The sequence below is a fragment of the Podarcis gaigeae genome, assembly GCF_964106915.1.
Source record: "Podarcis gaigeae genome assembly, chromosome: 3".
Lineage (NCBI taxonomy): Eukaryota > Metazoa > Chordata > Lepidosauria > Squamata > Lacertidae > Podarcis > Podarcis gaigeae.
In genome coordinates this window covers 110,222,383-110,243,806 of record NC_139680.1, presented here as the reverse complement: position 1 = coordinate 110,243,806, position 21,424 = coordinate 110,222,383, and the positions used below count along the sequence as shown (strand labels likewise).

At 46.3% G+C, this 21,424-nt stretch overlaps 1 protein-coding gene across 1 annotated transcript in view; it reads right to left on the bottom strand.

Moving 5' to 3' along the window:
• Nucleotides 1–4,853: 4,853 nt before the first annotated feature.
• The window catches only part of ACYP2 (acylphosphatase 2), a 63,555-nt gene continuing 46,984 nt past the window's right edge, over nt 4,854–21,424 (bottom strand). Inside the window, exon 4 of the mRNA XM_083733919.1 lies at nt 4,854–5,364. Within this exon, the coding sequence (XP_083590045.1) occupies nt 5,250–5,364 (115 nt within the window). The 3' untranslated portion in view covers nt 4,854–5,249. The remainder of the gene's footprint in view (nt 5,365–21,424) is intronic.

Genomic DNA, 21,424 nt, shown 5'->3' with positions numbered 1-21,424 from the left:
CAACATCAAAAGAGTAACATTCAACAATCAGTTAGAATAGTATAAAATAATAATAACATATAAAAGTTAAACAGAAATCCCCTCAACAGTTACAATAACTATAATCAATAAAACAATGGCAAGCCACAGTACATAAAACAATAGAATACACATTGAGAAGCAGAGGGTGGGGCAGGATCAGTGGCGTAGCGTGGGTTGTCAGCACCCGGGGCAAGGCAAGTAATTTGCACCCCCTTACCCGTGGATTTGCGCCCCCTAACCCTAACCCCCAGATGTTGCGCCCGGTGCGGCCGCCCCCCCCTGCACCCCCCACGCTACGCCACTGGGGGCAAGGCAGGTGGAAGGAGGCCTTGCCTGATGGAGTCTCTTCCCTTAAAAAAGGGAAAACATTGACAGCTATGGTCTTCTAAGGCAGTGTTTCCCAACCTTGTGCCTCCAGCTGTTTTTGAACTACAACTCCCATCATCCCTGACTAGCAAGACCAGTGGCAAGGGGTGATGGGAATTGTAGTCCAAAAACAGCTGGAGGCACAAGGTTGGGAAACACTGTTCTAAGGCAGAGTGGTGGGCAGTCTGTGGTCCTCCAGGTGTTACAGGGCTACAGCTCCCACAACCCCTCACTCCTGGTCATGCTGACTGGGGCTGATGGGAACTGGAATCCAATCACATGTGCAAAGTCACTGGGTCTCCATTCCTATTCTAGGAGGCTTTAAAGACCGCCTCTTTCCATACAAACAGACCCAGACCCTGCGCTTTTCGTCTGAGGTTCTTTTCTATGTCTCCCCCCCCCCCACCAAAGAAGTCCGGAGAGTGGCATCACAAAAACAGGCCTTTTCTGTGGTGGCTCCCCCGATTGTGGAATACTCTCCCCAGAGAGGCTCGCTTGGCGCCATCACTGAGAGGCTCGCTTGGCGCTTCTGTGCATGATTTAGTGCTTTTTGCGCATGCACGAGCACTGAAACCCGGAAGTAATCGCTTAAGCTGAAGCGTCTGTAACCCAAGTGTCAGGGAACTGCCATCGGAGCCAGAGGTGGAGGGAAGGCTCCAGAGGGATGCCGGAGAGGGTCCCAGCAGGCAGAGAGGCAGCCCATCTGCTGGGGAAGGAAATCAGCGTAACACCAGTGGAGAAGGGGGGCAGATGGGGGAATCGGAGAGGAGGCTCCAGGACTCTTCACCGGAGACCAACGGGGAGAGCATGGGTACTCTGCTACTCACACCCTCCCTGCGCAGAAGACTTCCGCGCAGGGAGAGTAGGAGGAGACTTGGCGTCAAACAACTTCTTTGCTGGAAGAAGTTCAAGAAACGCCCACTGACGGATTCTGCCAGCGACTGAAACAGCCACAAAGTGAAGGGCTGTCCAGACAGAAAGGGTTCAACCAGGTAACCTGGCCAGGAGTGGCGGCAACTTACGCACGAGCAACCCCTAGAACCATTACACCAAGGTACCACTGTACTAGTAGATCTCTAGATGTCTGGGTGATTTGCAGTGGACCTTGTAGTAAATTTGCAGCTTGCAACTCCCAATTGTTTAACAATAGCAACAACCAAACTACTTTCCCCAACTAAATTAGACTGAGGACATGAAACAAGCTAACCAGAACTGGCCTTTTTGTGGGACAGAACTGGCTTCAGTTCTAGTACTGAAAACAAATTTCTCGGCTCACGATGTGGTCAGAGGCACCACATTCTTTCACTGTATGTCTTCTGCACCTAGTTGGTAGGTCTCGAGGTTCTAGTAAAAAAACAAAGTAGATCCACAATGCCTATAGTCTGCCTACCCCGTGCCTTACACCACAGCACAGTGATAATGAATTGTGGAAACAACACATTGAGGTTTGTGTGTGTGTGTGTGTCCTGTAACTCAACATCACCATCGTTTTGGCTCTGGATCACAGTCTCCAGCCGAAGGATTTTCCGGCTATTGAACAGGACCTACACTTGATCTTTGCCATTTTGCATTTCGTTTTAACAAGGGTCACCCTCTAGGAACTCAACAAAGGATGCTTGTGGGTGATCACAAAAGCTGTGTGTATCTGGAACGATAACAACTTATTAGCAACCCAGGCAAGAACTTGAAGGAAATCCCCAGGGCTAGGCATGGACAAAAGACCCAATGAAAATAAATCCAATAGTCAGAAGGAACAGTGCTCTCCACACAAATGCTGTTCTGCCACGGCAGACCATTTCTTAGTTATTTTTAAAAAAATTGAATTCATGCTTTACGGATGACATCAGTAAAACAGTGCTGGAGAATGACTCCTTTGGTTCTACATGAGAAGATGCCTCCGGACTGTCGCTGTTTTGTAGGAAGAATTCAAGCACGTCCTGGAACTTTGGACAATTAAAATGGATGAAAGAGCTCTACCAACCTAGCCCAACAAATTCACTTTAAGAAGAAGAAGAAGAGTTTGGATTTGATATCCCGCCTTTCACTCCCTTTAAGGAGTCTCAAAGCGGCTAACATTCTCCTTTCCCTTCCTCCCCCACAACAAACACTCTGTGAGGTGAGTGAGGCTGAGAGACTTCAGAGAAGCGTGACTGGCCCAAGGTCACCCAGCAGCTGCATGTGGAGGAGCGGAGACGCGAACCCGGTTCCCCAGATTATGAGACTACCGCTTTTAACCACTACACCACACTGGCTCTTCTTTAAGAAAGAAAGGGACATTTTGCAGTTGGGGAATGCATTGGAAAAGTACAGAATGGGTGGATGATTAAAGAAAAGATGTACGAAGACCCTGCAAGCAAAGAAAGATGAATGTAGGGCAAATGTTCATTATCATATAACCACCCTGAATGTTCCATAAAGACTGGAAGGAGTCTAACCTCCCTGGTACTTTTGCGCAGACAAATAAGAACAAATTCTCCATAAACGGGTCATCTGGAGGAGAGCCAAGAGCCAGTGTCCTTGCATTCTTGCTACATGCCATTGTCACAAAGGACAGTGGAGATCTCAATGAACAGCATCTTCCAGTCACACCAGTTTGACTATGGTGCATCAAAATCTCCATCATGTTATCATGAGTGCTTATTGATACAAGTGCAAAACAACCATCAAAATTTCTGTTCATAATTTTCACGTGGCACGTTCAGCACATTGCTAGGGTTAGTAAGGAATTTGCACGAGGTCTAAACCACAGATCCTAGGGCTTGCCAATCAGAAGGTCGGCGGTTCGAATCCCCACAACGGGGTGAGCTCCTGCCAACCTAGCAGTTTGAAAGCATGTCAAAGTGCAAGTAGATAAATAGGTACCACTCCGGCGGGAAGGTAAACAGCATTTTTGTGCACTGCTCTGGTTCGCCAGAAGCAGCTTGGTCATGCTGGCCACATGACCCAGAAGCTGTCTGCGGACAAACACCGGCTCCCTCGGCCAGTAAAGCGAGATGAGTGCCGCAACCCCAGAGTCATTCACGACTGGACTTAACAGTCAGGGGTCCCTTCACCTTTCAAACAGAGATAAGACTGAAACACATTTTTTGTTTTCTTTTTATTTAATTAATTTTCCACATTTCCATCAGGCAATTGTAAACAGTTTTGGGTTTTTCCTGTTATAGATGGATGAACCCTGGATTCAAGCACTGAAGGTTCGTGAGGAAGAGCAAAGCATGTTTTGCAGTTTGCAGTTCTGATTGGCTAGTGCCATTTTCCTTCCTAGAAGGAACTGTGTTCTTGTTGCCAAACGGCCTGCGGCTACCGCGGCAAAGGCGTAGTCATTCAAACAAGAGAACTAAGGGCATTGGGCGGCTTTCATGATGTTTTGGCTTTGTCTAAGTCACTTGGATCAGAATGCAAGGTAAACATATTGAAAGATAGGCCGGAGAGGGAGAGAGACAGAGAAGGTGTTGTAGATTCTGTGATGTGAAGCCAGCCAGATACTGCTGAGGAACCCTATAGCGAAGAACTCAGCACTTACCCGGGAGTAAGCCGCACTGGATGCAGTGGTACTTACTTCCAAGTAAAGATGGGTAGGGTTGCTCTGTAAATAAACACAGCAATAACTGCCAAGGGCACAAACTGATTCAATTGTGCTTTGGAACCAGTGTGCTTAATGCTTTGTTATGAGTTGGACTGTTGGTCAGACTGGATGGGATGTTAAATGCATTAATGTGCCATGTTTTCTTCCAAGCAGCAGCCATGGGTGGTGGCGTGATCAGGATCGGGAGCCTGGTGTGTCAACCCTTCTCGCATTGCTGTATTCCCAGTGAAAATCACACCCCCAAACGGCTATTAGCCTCAGGAGGGACACTTCCATCACAACCTCATTTCCCAACCCAACCCAGCTGTTCTTTAGAAGAAGGAAACAGCCACTGTTAAATGCAATCACACTCTTAGTTGGGCTTGCTACAACTAATCCAGAATGCAGCAGCTAGACTGGTGACTGGGAGTGGCCGCTGAGACCATATAACACCGGTCTTGAAAGACCTACATTGGCTCCCAGTACGTTTCCAAGCACAATTCAAAGTGTTGGTGCTGACCTTTAAAGCCCTAAACGGCCTCGGTCCAGTATATCTGAAGGAGCGTCTCCACCCCCATCGTTCTGCCCGGACACTGAGGTCCAGCTCCGAGGGCCTTCTGGCGGTTCCCTCACTGCGAGAGGCCAAGTTACAGGGAACCAGGCAGAGGGCCTTCTCGGTAGTGGCTCCCGCCCTGTGGAACGCCCTCCCACCAGATGTCAAAGCGATAAACATCTACCTGACATTCAGAAGACATCTGAAGGCAGCCCTGTTCAGGGAAGTTTTTAATATGTGACATTTTAGTGTATCTTTCATCTTTGTTGGAAGCCGCCCAGAGTGGCTGGGGAGACCCAGCCAGATGGGTGGGGTACAAATAATAAATTATTATTATTATTATGCTAAGAAGTTGCCTCGAGAGAGGCTCCTATTTGCCTTTTTGAAATCTGTAGGGGCAGCTTCAGCTTGGGGGAGCCAGTGGTTGTAAAGACGTCATTTTTCAAAAAAAGTATTTCTAAAATTACAGCACACAGCAGTTCCTACTGAATGCAAACAGGAGAATTGCTACATTTCCCTAACATTCAGGAAGGTTCCAAAAAGTGGAATTGTGCACTTTAGAGAAGCGTGAAACATTATCATGCAAAAGCAGAAACCTAACAATATAATAATAATCAATCAATGTTATCATTAATATTATTATAGTGTTTCAATTAAGTAAATAATATAATGATAACATCAACAATAGTTTCAAGTGATTAATTGCTATAAGCAGTATAATCAGCTTGGTGTTGTTCTGTTTGGCTAGTATCTTGTGCTAAAGCCAGTGAACTCAAGTTTAGTGATCTCTTTCTCATTAGCAAAATTAGTCCGGTCGATGCGTGAGCTTGGGCTTCCGACGTTGGTCAGCCAGGCCTTCCTGCAAGGAGAAAGTAAAGGGCAGACCAGTTAGAGCACTGCAAGATTTCCTGTATAATAGTCACTCTGCTTGTGTGTTTCACGGGTTCCCTATAACTTCGAAAGACCTCCTATTCCCGTATAGACCTGTAAAATCAGTATCTGTCCATTTCAGTTTTTCCAAGTTTCTCACCCTTTACCCCACTCTTAAATCCAGTTCTCCACATTTCTGCATCAATTTGTGATTTTTTTTAAAAAAGAAAAGAATCCTCATTTTAAAATTTGCATCTGACCAAACTGCAGGAGGCAGTGGAAGACAGAAGTGCCTGGCGTGCTCTGGTCCATGGAGTCACGAAGAGTCGGACACGACTAAACAACAACAGTGTATACAGTATTTTTACTTATCTTTATGCAATTTTTGACTATTATATACATTTCTGCAAGCTATTTCATGCTAATTTAGCAGGTTCTCCTTTTGACGAAATCAAATTTCTTCCCCATCCCTAAAGATCACTTGGGTCATCTGGGGAAATTTTACTCCTCACATTTTTTTTCATCATTGCACCAGCCCTGTGGCATTCCCTCCCCTCTTTGTGAAGCATTCCTCCTTCAGCTTCTTCAGCAATCTTGTAAAGATGCATATTTCCCCCCCTAGCTTTTCCTCAATCCATAAATGAGATCTTATTAGTAATAAATTCCCGTTTACATCTATCATAATACTACCCGTAAAACTGTTTTCCTGGCTTTCATGATTTAGCTGTTTTTATTTTATTGTTCTTATGTGGTGCTTTACATACGATTTAGAGATTTTTTAAAAATAACTAAACAGTTTAGAAATCCTGTGAAATAAAACAAATAAATACTTCATTCCCCTCCTCCCTCAACAGTCTTCATTGGGCATTTGGGGGGGGGCAGTCCCTTCGGAATTCCCCCCCCCCTTGGGTGGTATACTTCTACCCCAATGTGCCTCTTCTGTGCAGATGTTGTTGTTTTGTCTGCATGAGGACCAGCGCTTGGAGAACTGAGATCTCTATATGCATGATATTCTGGTTCTTTTCCTTGCATACGATACGATAATCTTTATTGTCATTGTCCCATACAGAACAACGAAATTGAAAAAATCTACATCAGACATTCAAAAACCAACAAGCCTGCTATCCCAGCCTGGTTAACCCCCTAAAAACTCTGATACCCCATAATTAAATACAATATACTCCCACAAAGACCACCTTACACTGCGTTTAAAACCAAAATCTCATGTGGCTAGAAACTGTTTCTCAGGTTGCTAGTCCTAGTCTTTATAACCCTGTACCTTCTTCCAGAAGGCAGAAGCTGAAAGAGATCATTTCCGGGGTTCGCACTATCCAGCACAATCTCTGCAGCTTTCTTATGACACCTGGAAGCGTAGATTTGATCCAAGGTGGGAAGAGTGCACCCAATTATTCTCTCCGCAGTCTTTACAACCCTGGACAGCATTGTTTTTTCCCTGACTGTGCAGCTCCCAAACCACACACACAGACTATAAGTTAATACACTCTCCACAGTGCAATGGTAAACTGCCATCAACAGGTCCTTTGAGAGATTATTTTTCCGGAGGATTCTCAGAAAATATAACCTCTGCTGTGCTCTCTTCATCAGGTCTTTGCTGTTTTCTCCCCAGGTTAGGCCATTTCAATGGCCTGATCTTATGTGGTTGTGGCATTTAACCCCTTCTTTGTCATTGGACACAGAGGAATGGTGGGAGGAACCAGCTGCTGCCCATCAAGAGCAGAGGATCCTGGACTTGATGGACTAATGGACCGACTCCATAATACAGCAATTTCAAAATGGGGAACAGCCCACATCTTATGCATATGTGGGTTCCAGACTCCTGTAAATTCCTGGCTCCAGTAGGTGTTAGAATTTAATCAATGCTTGGAGTGTTAAAACTGGGTGCTAGACCTGTGTGTTTCAAGCCAGACCTGTGTGCTAGACACTTTGAATCCCCTGGAATCAGCAAATGTTAAAATCTAATTAAGCTAGGTTTTGTTTTGGTTTTTTAAACTGCTTTATTGGTTTTAAAACTGTATAACATGAATAGTCAATAAATGTTAAAGACAACGTGAAAATAAACAAACATTCATTTCGTAATTGTTACTTATTGTGTACATCAATTTGTGATTAAATTCATCATGACCTCCGAGCTCCCCATTGTGTTCCCAAACCACATTCTTTAGTTACACACTTAACTTTATCTTCTCTGAATTATTCTGATTGCTTTAAATTTATAAAGTTGTCCTATTACATGCAGAAATTCAGTCAAGGCCTGCCAACGGATTGATATTTTGGCAATGTTCTTTTAGGTAAACTCTATATATGTCCCACTCTAATAAATTTTTCATCTGTAACGTCTTGTAACCTTGCTGATATTCTCGCTAGTTCAGCATACTCTCTCAATTTATTTTGCCAGTCTGATTTGGATCGGATAACTTCCCCCTTCCAGTTTTTCCGATTAGAATTCTGGCAGCTACTGTGGAGTAGATGAAAACTCTCCTGAACTTCTTTGGGATTCCATTACCCATAATTCCTAGCAGGAAGGCTTCAGACTTTTTAGGGAAAGAGTGTTTAAACATTTTCTTAAGCTCATTATAGATCATTTCCCAAAACTCTCTGATCTTTTTACAGTTCCACCACATGTGGATTAATGTGCCTTCTGCCTCCCTGCATTTCTAACAGGTGTTTGGCCTAGATCTAAACATTTTGGCTAATTTAACAAATACCACCTGTAAAGCATTTTCATACAGTTTTCTTTTAGATCGTAACATGACGTAAATTTAATATCTTCCCTCCAGGGCCTCTCCCATGCTTCCATTTGAGTGTTATAGCTATAATTGAGGTAGGTTAAGATTTCCATGCCCAAGAAATTGCCTGGGATGATGGGCCATTAGGGGAACTAAAGGAAGATGACAGGACATAAGGTAAGCTAAAGAGAGGGGGCTCTGTGCCAGATGGCAAATGGGAAGGGCTCCTCTCTTAACCCAGAGTTAGTTAGAAGATAAAATCAGAGGTTAGAGAGTTCTGTGACTGAGACGCAAAGCAGCGGGCAGAGCAGAGTGGCTGATGGCAGTTTGGATTCAGGGCTGTACCTATGGACGAAGCAAGGCCCTCTTGAAATGTTTATGCTGTGAACCCCTCCATCATAGGCTCAGGTTGTATAAATGTGCAAATAAACCATATGTCATGAGAGACACTACAATTTCCACTGTGCCTCATTTCCAAAAGAAAACATGGACCCCAAGTAAGTGTGGGTCGAAACCCCTGGGATCTCCCATTACTTGGAGATTGGGCTGGCCTGCGACATTATTAAAGTCCATGGCAAAATTCCTGCTGATTTTAATGGCGCTGGATCTCAATTTTATATAGTGGGTTGTTATGGATTTCATAAAGCCCTCTCTGCAGACACCGATATAGCATATAAATACACACAAATACATTATCATCACTGTGGTCGGAAAGGTCCGGCAGGGTCAACACATTAAGTCTCAACCAGAAAGCGGACAAAATTAAAAAGCATGTTATTAAAATTCAACAATGGGCACCAAAAGGTTAGGAAATGTCAGGATTCTGCCTAGTCTTAATGCAAAGCCTTTGGGGTATATATGCAGCACAATATTTCATCAAAAAATCAATGCTCTCTCCTTCTTTGCTTCCATTACGTTGATTTTCAGCACCGGCTAAGTGAGAAATTTGCATCCTGTTTACTCCAGAGAAACCCTATTATTAGTATCTTCCGTCCTGTGGATTGGTGGTTTACTTCTGAGCTCTGATTCCCCCAAACACACTACATATGAAAGCAATGCAGACAAAGTCAGTGATTGATTACAAACCATGAACCATGAGTCTGAGCAGATCGTAGTAACTACTCACTGTTCAAATAAGCTTTCCGCACACAGCAATAGACTGGAAAGAGAAGTTGCTGAATTGCAACTTATTGCGTGGACAGGCGGAGTCCCCAGATCCCGCGCGGTCCCCCCGTCATGTGGAATAACGACTCAAGACAACGTGCTATGGGATTAAATTGGCCACAACTTTATTAAATTTCAAATGTGGGTAGACCTTGGCTCAGGCACTGGGCGTTCTCCCTCCCCAGTCCCCAGCCGGGAACCTAGGGAGCATCAGGGTTATCCAGTGTGGGGGGGGGGATGGGCTGGCTCTGGAGAACATATGTTCAAGCAGAGATAGCCGCCCCCGTAACTCCGCCGCCGCAGGGGAGAGCAATGACGACCTTTCGGCGTACGGTCAAAGCCTCCCTTCAGAAAACCCCTTTAACGGGGAACCCTGGTATCGCCGCCGCAAAGAGGAAGATGGGCAAAAGGATTCCGCCCAAGGCCTGATACCGCCAAAGTTGTGACGTTTTGCTACGAGAAAGGCGAAACCTGCCAATGCAGGGAAATTCCTTTCCGGCCCTTTAACAGCGACCTTAACGTAGCAGCGCCCGCATACCTGTGAAGAAAAGTTAACCTGCAAAACCTGTGAGGAAAATTAACCTGCAAAATAAGACATTGACTGAGGGTGGGTAGGGTGGGAGAAGCTCTGGAGCCAAGTGAGAATTCCCAGGTAAGATCCTCCCTCCTTTGTGTGGGCAGGTAATCCCTCGCCTACCTGGCCTGGTCTCCTTGGCAACTCTTCCCCCAGGTGGGATTGGACAACTGACTGAGGTAGGCGGAGACCTCCAGGTATCCCACCTGAGGGAAGGCAAAGCCAAGCCTATGCTGTTGGAGCCGCTCCAGATCTAGGGGCTGCACGCGTCCATGCAAAGGGCGCCCCCCGTTTTAAGCGGGGAGCAGTCATTACCAGACTTAAAACCATGGGTAGGCAAACTAAGGCCTGGGGGCCAGATCCGGTCCAATCACCTTCTCAAACCGGCCCCTGGACGGTCCAGGAATCAGCATGTTTTTACATGAGTAGAATGTGTGCTTTTATTTAAAACGTATCTCTGGGTTATTTGTGGGGCATAGGAATTTGTTTATTATTATTTTTTCAAAGTATAGTCCAGCCCCCCACAAGGTCTGAGGGACAGTGGACCGGCCCCCTGCTGAAAAAGTTTGCTGACCTCTGCTTAAAACCATGAAGAGACCTGGTCTAAACAGAGACATTGGATTCTTATCTCATTATACATGATAAAGCTATTTTTAGCCATCTCACCCCTTGCTTTTTCCTGTAAGACCTGTTGCCATCGTTAACAGTCATCAACAGGTTTACCACACCTATCAGCCAATCACCCATTCCCACCACCCTTCTGAGTAATACCCCTCCCCACCCTCTCACTATATATAAGGGTCTGGTGACTTCTGTTTCAGTGTATCTGAAGAAGTGTGCATGCACACAAAAGCTCATACCCAGAACAAACTTAGTTGGTCTCTAAGGTGCTACTGGAAGGATTTTTTAAAATTTTGTTTCGACTACGGCAGACCAACACGGCTACCTACCTGTAATTAGCACACAGCATGGAACATTCATGGTAAATGTTATTAGGCAGTTTTCAGTCTTGTTCTTAACCCTGCAAACACTAGAGACACAGGTTGCCATGCTAGCTGCAACTGATGGGAGTTGGAGTCCAACAGTGTCTCATGGGCACCATGTTGGCTGCCCCTGACTTAAGACAATAGGCTGTGTCACAAAATTACTCCCAGATGGTTATAACTAAGCACTCCCTATTCAGACTAAAACTTTCCGGAGAAGAGCTCAAGTCTTCCCTAGAAATTACCACGAAGGGTGATCCACTTCATGTCACGAGAACCATGGACTGAAAGGAATTGAATGTGTCGCTCTCAAGACTTGGGGAGCCTTGTCTGCTGAAGCGGAATGCTTTCATCTGTCGATGCCCTTAAAGTCAAAATCTGCCTGTCTCTGCTGCCATGGAAACCAAATTCACCCGTTTGGCAAAAATGGGGAGGCTGGTGTTAAGGTTTCTATGCCTCCTCTTTCTAAAGGATCGAGGAAACCCAGGACACAATGCTGGGCAAAGCTTACGAGGCTATTAATCACATGAGATTACAGGGAATACGTGACATCTCTCTGGAGTGGAGGTAGGTAGAATGCAGAGAGGGGTCTACTGGTACATCTCTGGATGATTTGTAGGAATGGGCAATAATTTGTTTGTTTGTTTGTTTGTTTCTTCTTTTTACTACCAACTGTTTAGCAGTGGAAACAACAACAAAAAAGGTTTTCCTGCTCATGCTTAACTTCACATGGTTGAGAGAAGCAGGGATTTTAGAATCTCTGCTATGCAGTAACTCAAATGCACAAATGTGTATCTATCTATCATCTATCTATCATCTATCTATCTATCTATCTATCTATCTATCTATCTATCTATATCTATCTATCATCTAATCTATCTATCTATCTATCTATCTATCTATCTATCTATCATCTATCTATCTATCTATCTATCTATCTATCTATCTATCTATCTATCATCTATCTATCTATCTATCTATCTATCTATCTATCTATCTATTATCTATCATCACCATAGCTGTCAACTTACAGATTTGAAAATAAGGGACCAGCAGCCTTGAAAATAAGGGACCAGCAGCCAAAATAAGGGACCTGCAGCCTCACCTGTTCCAAGCACTCCAGTCTTCCTGTCCTCCTGCAATCTGGTCAAACTCATGCTGGTAGCTTTGAGAACACTGTCCAACCAACTTTGTAACCAGAGATTCAACTGACTAGAATCTGAACCACAAGGCCTATGCAGCCTCAACTTAAGATGGCTCCCCGGCCTGACTTTGCACTGCAAAGTTTGCAGCAGCACATGCAACAAAATGGCGTCCAGCATTCAAAAACCTCCTCAGCTTGCATTAACTAGCCACACACAAGGCATGCAAGCTCCACCCCCCCAGTCGTTCTTAGATTTCTTATTGGGTGAGCAACACAGCCAAGCAACACAGTTGGAGCCTCCCTCCTCCCTGGCCGGCAGGGAGGGAGGGAGAGAAGCTGCTTCCTTTGAAATTTAAGGGACATCATTTAAGGGACATTTAAGGGACATCCATCAATAAGGGACAGCAGCGGGACATGGCGCTGGAATAAGGGACTGTCCCTTCAAATAAGGGACACTTGACAGCTATGATCATCACATCCCAGAATTCGGTTGAGTTTTTATATTGCCACAGCAGGCACTGCAACCTTCCAACAGTTTGAACAACAGCTATTGTAAACCGCCCTGTGATCCTCAGAGGAAGGGGCAGGACAGAAACTTAAATCAATTAAATAATAATAATAATAATTCATTATTTATATCCCACCCATCTGGCTGGGTTTCGCCAGCCACCCTGGGTGGCTTCCAACAAAAGATTAAAAATACATTAAAACATCAGTCATAAAAAACTTCTCTAAACAGGGCTGCCTTCAGATGTCTTCTAAACTTCAGATAGTTGTTAATTCCTTTGACATCTGATGGGAGGGTGTTCCACAGGGTGGGCGCCACTACGAAGAAGGCCCTCTGCCTGGTTCCCTATAACCTCACATCTCGCAGTGAGGGAACCGCCAGAAGACCATTGGAGGAGGACAGTGTCTGGGCAGAACGATCAGGGTGGAGACGCTGCTTCAGGTATACTGGGCTGAGGCCATTTAGGGCTTTAAAGGTCAGCACCAACACTTTGAATTGAGCTCGGAAATGTACTGGGAGTGAAGGCGGGCATTTTCCTAATAGATAAAAGGCAAGGTTAAATAAGAATTTTATTTATTTATTTATTTATTTATTTATTTATAGAATTGTAATGCTGGCCTCTAGCACACACATGCCCAGTAGAAACTTTGCTCAGTTTCAATTTGTTTCATATAGTGTCAGGCTGGCTGATCGCCGAAGAATTGATGCTTTTGAATTATGGTGCTGGAGGAGACTCTTGAGAGTCCCATGGACTGCAAGAAGATCAAACCTTTCCATTCTGAAGGAAATCAGCCCTAAGTGCTCACTGGAAGGACAGATCCTGAAGCTGAGGCTCCAATACTTTGGCCATCTCATGAGAAGAGAAGACTCCCTGGGAAAGACCTTATCCTGGGAAAGATGGAGGGCACAAGGAGAAGGGGACGACAGAGGACGAGATGGTTGGACAGTGTTCTCGAAGCTACAAACATGAGTCTGACCAAAATGCGGGAGGCAGTGGAAGACAGGAGTGCCTGGCATGCTCTGGTTCATGGGGTCACAAAGAGTCGGACACGACTTTACGACTAAACAACAACAAGTGTCAGGCTTCGGGGACTCGGCTTCCTCCCCCCCCCCCTTTGGCCGTAGAAAAGCAGGACAAAGCAAAGAGTCGCTTAATGTCTAAAGAGTCTTTAGTTATCACAGCAAAAGAACAAAGCAGCCACTCTCGGAATGATGGTGTCCCCAATTAAGGTTTCCACCCACTTCCCCCCTAGTCACTTCCGTGCCTTGCAACCTGATCTCGCAACCACCATGCTAGCCACGTAATCTGCTCTCCATGACCTCGGACTGATAGGCTGGACACTTTCTAGCAAGAGAGAGTGTCTGTTAGCTCTCTCCCTTCCAGTTCTTTTTCACTTTGCTGTTCATTCCCCCTCCCCCAGTTCGTCCCAAATTTGTCTTCAGAACTATGTTCCTCTGCAAACCGCTGTTCCAAATCTATACTGCTCAACTGCTGCTGGGCAGCTTCAGGATCCTGGTCAGGAGCAGAGCGAGGGTGAGGGTGAGGTTCCCACAATTCCTCATCAGAGCAGTACTCCTCAGCCTGGTCTCTGACATCTGGGCAGCTGTCTTGCACTGAATCAGACCGCATATTTCTCTAGCTCAGTATTGTCTGCAACTGAGGTGGTTCATCTGTGGTCCTCCAAAACTGTTGGACTCCAACTCCCAACCCCCCCCCCCAGCTAGCCTGGCCAGTAGACAGGGATGATGGGATTTGTAGCATACAGCATAGCTGTTAACCGGCCCTTATTTGGCGGGAAACTCCCTTATCCCAGCTCCGTGTCCCGCTGCTGTCCCAGATTGATGATATCCCGTAAATTCCCCGGGTTTCAAAGGAAGCAGCTCCTCTCTCTCCCTCCCTCCCTGCCGGCCAGGGAGGAGGGAGGCTCCAACTGTGTTGCTTGGCTGTGTTGCTCACCCAATAAGGAGTCTAAGAACGACTGGGGGATGGAGTTTGCGTGCCTTGTGCCGATCAAATCGGCCGCGTTGCCTGGGGACTCGCCTTTGCTCAGTGCTTCCCAGCACAGAGGTGACAGTGGTTTTCCTTGCTGCATCCCCTTTGCTGGGTTGCTGTGCTGTGGGAACCACCGCCTGCGGCTTCGTTTGGCTGCTGGCTGGGCTTTCTGCCTTTGGCTTGGAGGGGCTCAAAAGTTACCTGTGCTCGGAATCGGATGGATACATCATCCACGGCCCACGCACCCTTGCTGGGGAAAAGGTCTGTCTGGAGCGGGGGCACACGGTGTGGGAAAAGGAAATCCCTTATTCTGGCTGCTGATGCCTTCTTTTCAAGGCTGCTGGTCCCTTATTTTCAAATCTGTAAGTTGACAGCTATGGTGTTCAGAGATGGTCCACAGGTTAGTGGCCGAGCATCTGATTGCATGCAGAAGGTCCTATGTTCAATCCCTTTGCCCTCTCCAGGAAGGGCTGGGAAAGAGTCACCGCCTGAAACCCCAGAGAGCTGCTGTCAGTCAGTGTAGACAACATTGAGGTAGATGGACCCATGGACTGACTTGGTACAAGGCAGCCTCCTAAGTGGTCTAGCAAGCTCTGGAGGATCACAGGTTAGCCACCTCTGATCTACACTGGCTGTCTCAAGGTTGTAAAGCAGAGTCTTTCTCAGCTCTACACAGAGGTAACTGATCCTGCCACCATTTGCATGCAAGTCATGTGTTCTGCAACTCAGCTGCAGCACATACTGTATTTATGCTCTATAGGACGCACCGGACCATAGGACTCACCGGACCATAGGAGGGTGAGAAGGGGGGGGGGAATTCTCCCCCTCTCTGCTCAGCGCCCCTTCAGCGAAGCGGCAGGAGAAATGGAGCCCCTTCTATTTCTCCTCCCGCTTCGCTGAAGGGGTGCTGCGCAGAGAGGGAAAACTGTGCAGCGCCTCTCCAGCGAAGCGATGCCTGGAGAGCAAGAGGGGTTGGTGCGCACCAATCCCTCTCGCTCTCCTTGCTTCAGACGGCTATCTGCAAGCCTTCAGAGCGCAGCAGGAATTCGGAGCACAACAGGCTTGCAGATAGCTGTCTGAAGCCCCTGGAGCACAGCCTTTAAAGCCTCCGCAGAGCAGCGGGGTGAAGGCTGTGTAGTGCTCTGTCTCCCTGTTCTGGCTTTGGGCTTAGCTGTGCAGCCTGCATTCGCTTTATAAGACGCACACACATTTCCCCTTAATTTTTGGAGGGGGAAAAGTGCATCCTATAGAGCGAAAAATACGGTAGACAGCTTTTCTGTGCATTCAGCAAAGTGTGCATTTTCCTGAAGGTCAACATGCTCACGATCCAGAATTACAAAACAATTTAAGGCAGAAAGGGGGGAATATTTCACACGTATTATTATCCGTTCTGCATCCCACGCTCCTTTGTACAAGCTTAAAATGAATGCCGCACTGTGTGATTTACCATTTAAATGAAAGACATCAAACAGCATTTGTTAAAGACCTAGGCTGCCATCCTGCCTACAGCTGTAAGATGCCAAATCCTACCACAGTTTTCAGCATAAATTATGTGCTTTGCAGGAATGTCGCCCTAAGGGAGAGCCAGTTCCCTATAGATATATGTAGCATTCTACAGTCTGTAGCAAATATTATTTTAGCAATGCCTAGAAAGAAAAACCAGGATCCCCGCACATGTAAATGAAAAGAGACTCTTTGAATTAATGAATACTTCATTGTATCGTTCCCAAAAAAGCCTTACAATTAAATTCAGATTTCACTTGGAGAAAAAAAGCGCTTCATTAATTGTATACGATTATATCAAAACAAACAAACAAAAAACCAGCCCCCAAGCATTGCAACTAGCATGAGTGGTAGCGGAATATTGATTAATTGCGCATTAATGCTCACAAAGAACAAGGCCAGTAACGAATCTGATTCATTATCCCTTGTTTGAGTTCTTGGCCAATTATTATTTCCCACAAAACTTCCATTGGCCTGGGGTTTACCATGTTGTTGTTGTTGTTTAGTCATTTAGTCGTGTCCGACTCTTCGTGACCCCATGGACCAGAGAACGCCAGGCACCTCTGTCCTCCACTGCCTCCCGCAGTTTGGTCAAACCCATGCTGGTAACCTCGAAAACACTATCCAACCATCTCATCCTCTGTCGTCCCCTTCTCCTTGTGCCCTCCATCTTTCCCAACATCAGGGTCTTTTCCAGGGAGTCTTCTCTTCTCATGAGGTGGCCAAAGTACTGGAGCCTCAGCTTCACAATCTGTTCTTCCAGTGAGCACTCAGGGCTGATTTCCTTCAGAATGGAGAGGTTTGATCTTCTTGCAGTCCATGGGACTCTCAAGAGTCTCCTCCAGCACCATAATTGAAAAGCATCAATTCTTCGGCGATCAGCCTTCTTTATGGTCGAGCTGGGGTTTAACATAGCTAAAGCTTATTCTGAATCAGGGATGGGAAACCCAGTCTTGAAAATGTTGGGACTCCAGCTTTCATCAACCCCAGTCAGTGGGCGGGGTTAATGGAAGCTGTATTCCAGCAACCATTTGGTCTCCTGTCTTTGGTTTAGAACAAAGTAGGGAGAATGATATCTGGAGTACCTTATCTGATCTGATAAATAATATCTGATTAACATAGTTGTAAAATTCCATTGATTTCAATGTGGCGTAATGACATGTAAGTGGGTATAGGATATCCTATATCCTAGGGGTCAGCAAACTTTTTCAGCAGGTCCACTACGCAGTGAAAGCAGCAATCCCTCTTGCTGTTCTGGCTTCTGGGAGAGCTGCGCAGCCTGCATTTGCTCCATAAGACGCACTATTTAGGAGGGGAAAAGTGAGTCTTATAGAGCAAAAAATACGGTACAGTGGTGCCCCGCAAGACGAACGCCTCGCAAGACAAAAAACCCGCTAGACGAAAGGGTTTTCCGTTTTGGAGGCGCTTCGCAAAACAAATTTCCCTATGGGGTTGCTTCACAAGACGAAAAAATCTTGCGTCCCCCGGCAGTTTTTTTTTGCTTTTTTTGCCCTTTTCCTAAGCCGCTAAGCCGCTTATCAGCTGTTCCGCTGATAAGCCGCTTAACAGCTGATCGCTGGAAGCCGCTTGACAGCTCTAGCATTAATCCGCTAAGCTGTCAATGGGCTTGCTTCGCAAGACGAAAAAACCGCTAGACAAAGAGAATCGCAGAACGAATTCTTTTCGTCTAGCGAGGCACCACTATACCTGCATGGTGGGCAGGAGTCAGATATAGTCGGTTCAATTCCAGTGCCTAAGCCAACACCACTCACATTCTGTTACCAATAACGTTGTGGCCTTAATTATCCCATTAACCCAAAATACTGGTGTCCGTGTGTTTTATTATTCATCAAATAGCAGGGGCTTGGGGCCTTGGCATGCAAATAGAGCATAACACCAGTCGAAATGGCAAGGCTGATTGTCACTTGATGACAGAAGCATCAAGTGATGTACTCCATATGACGGGCATGTCCAAAGTCTGTTTTGGGGGCCTAATCCGGCCCGGCAGTCGATTTAATCTGGCCCCTGTGGCAGTATATTTCCTGGAGTAAAATCCTTTAAAAAAACCTCAATAACTTCAATTCTAAAAAAAGGTTAACAACTTTTGTCGGTCCTCATAGCCCTTCACTTCATCAAATCTGGCCCTCCTGGACACCACTGCATATGGGAATGAGTCATCACAGATTAGACACCGAGGACCAAGTGGCTGGCAGATGTTGCCGGACTCCAACTCCCATCATCCCTGACCTGACATCATCATGCTGGCTTGGGCAGAGGAGTCCAACAACATCTGGACGGCTGCAGGTTTGCCTCTTCCTGCCTTGAGACAAACTTCCAGATCACTTCAAATGCAATGACTTTCTGTTCAGCTGGCTCCTACACTTAGCCGCAGGAGATACAAGGACAAGAAACATGCGAAGAAAGCTGCCTCAGCGATAAAAGATTAACACTGGCTCCACCCAGTTGTTCCAAGAAGCTGTTTGATCACAGTATGAATCGTATAAAACATTTTTTTGTGAGCAGCGAAGGAAGGAGGGGAAAGAAGCATCTTCAAGTGGGGGTGGAAAGTGGTGGTACCTCGGGTTACATACGCTTCAGGTTACATACGCTTCAGGTTACACCTTCCGCTAACCCATCAATAGTGCCTCAGGTTAAGAACTTTGCTTCAGGATAAGAATTGAAATCGGGCTCCGGCGGCACAGCGGAAGCGGGAGGCCCCATTAGCTAAAGTGGTGCTTCAGGTTAAGAACAGTTTCAGGTTAAGAACAGACCTCTGGAGTGAATTAAGTACTTAACCTGAGGTACCAGTGTATTGCAATAATAACATCAGCAAAAACATTAGTCATATGTCAATAAACCATTTCCAAAGATTCATCATTATCTACCATGGAGGAATGGATGTTAAAATTATTGGACTTAGCTGGGATGGCAAAGCTGACATGTTTAAGCAGGGGGAAATCATTGTTAATATTTACTATAGATCAAAAATCTCTTATAGACTTTTTTTGCATGAAAAAGAAAATGAATTTATGATATCTGGGTTTGAGGATTGAAGAAAATATTGGTTTATATATTGGTCTATATATAGCTGACAGACAAAGAATCAGAAGTTCTCTCTCTCTCTCTCTCTCTCTCTCTCTCTCTCTCTTACTCTTTTCTCTCCCCCCCCCCTTGGGTTTGTATTTTTGTTTAGATTGGTTTCTTATGACAAAACGATATTGGGTATTTAATATTAACGTTTGTATATTTTCTTTCAAACTTTAATAAATTCTATTGGGGGGGGAATAAACCAGGTTCCAAAGGTTTTGTCTAAAAAGTACAAGTTTGAAAAAGGTGTCTAAACAAAAGCAGGGAAGACTCCCACTGACTTCTATTGGCAAGGAGTTCCACAGGGCAGGGGCCACCATACTAAAAGCTTGGTTGCTGGTAAAGGCCACCCACTCCTATGGGGCATGAGGGAGCCACCAGAATCTCCCATCAGAAGATCTCCATGATTGAGGAGCCAGGTGGTCCTTAAAGTACTTTGAGCCCAAGTCATTCAGGACTTTGCGGAATAACTTTGAACCTGGCCTGGTAGCAGATTTTCAGCCAGTGAAGCTCTCTTAGCAAGGGAACGACACTTTGTTTATTTGTATGTATTGCATCTGTGCCCCGCCTTTTCTTCCAAGAAGCTCAAGGCTCTGTTTTATTCTCACAACAACACTGCGAGGTAGGTTAGGCCAGGGGTGAACGAAGGCTAACCGACACCCGGGGCGGGGCAAACCGCCGGCTGCGCATGCGTTGCGCTGCTACGTATGATGCACGTGTGGCGTCTCTACGTATGACACATGCGTTGTGTCGCTACATAGGGCACATGTGCGGCGTTGCTATGTACAGCACATGCATGCGACACCGTGCATGTGTTGTACATAGAGGTTTGCCGCTGGCGTGCCCAAGCGCCATACGGACAGTGGCGGGATCTTCTGTTCGCAGCAGCAGAGGGATCCTCCGCTTGCGGCTGTAGTGGCGATGGAGGGATCCCACTGCCGTCCGTACGGCGCTTGGGCGCCAGCGGTGGCAAACTGGTATGTACAGCACATGTGCGGCATCGCTTTGTACAGTGCAAGCGTGTGACACCGCACATGCGTTGTACGTAGCGGTTAGCCGCTGGTGCCGCCTGAATGCTGTACGGACGGTGGCAGGATCCTCCGCTTGCGGCTTGCAGTGGCACGATGGCTGCTTGCACCACCGTCAGGGCCTTGCAGAGACAGGCAAAGGCCCGGGGCCAGGTAGATAATGTGCCCCCCCTTTTTTAGCCTGGGGATAACTGAAGCCTTATAAATAAGTAAGTACAGTGGTACCTTAGGTTACATATGCTTCAGGTTACAGACTCCGCTAACTCAGAAATAGTACTTTGGGTTAAGAACTTTGCTTCAGGATGAGAACAGAAATTGTGCTTCGGTGGTGCGGTGGCAGCAGGAGGCCCCATTAGCTAAAGTGGTGCTTCAGGTTAAGAACAGTTTCAGGTTAAGAACAGACCTCCGGAACAAATTAAGTACCTAACCCGAGGTACCACTGTATATAAACAATTTTCACAAAATTTATGCTGACAAATAATTTTATTTCAAGGCTTGAACCTGTATCTGCATATAGAGACATGATGGAAAATATAAATTTGCTGACCGAGGCCCCCTTTGGAATCGGAGGTCCGGGCCAAGTGGCTCATATGGCCCCCCACCCTTCTGTCTGGGCCTGGCTGCTGCGCCCGGGAGCAGCGGGGTGAGCACCCCGTGGGGTGCCTTCTTGTCACCCCCCAGACATGGCACCTGGGGCACACCGCCCACCCCTTGCGATGCCACTGGGTTAGGCAGAGAAGGAGCAACTGGCCCAGGGTCAGCCAGTGAGCTTCATGCCCAGGTGATAATTCGAACCCCTGTCTCCCAGGTCCGGGTCCAACGCTCTAACCATTACGCCTCACCGGCTTATGTCGCCTGTTCTTGTGAGTATGTTATAGTAATCAAGTCTCCAGGTTATCAGTGCATACATAGGAGCCAAATCCAAGGGGCTTTGGTTCCTAGGCACCCACAATGATATACCGTATTTTTCGCTCCATAAGACGCACCTAGTTTTTAGAGGGGGAAAGCCCCGTTTTTTTGAGGATCAGCTGACAGTTGTGCAGCTTCTTTTGCAAAGGGAAAAAGACCCTTTTTTGAGCATCAGTTCAAAGTTGTTGAGCTTTCATTGCAAAGGGAAAAAATCCTGTATTGAATGGGGTTCAACTCACAGTTCTGCAGCTTCTTTAGGAAAGGAAGGGAACCGTTTCTACAGTTTCCAGACAGGAAATCTAATCAGCCAGTCACTTGCAGAACATTCAACAATGGAGGCCTGGGCAAGGGGGCGGGGCCAGAAAGGGAGCCAGCGATTGACCACACATTCACTCCATAAGACGCACAG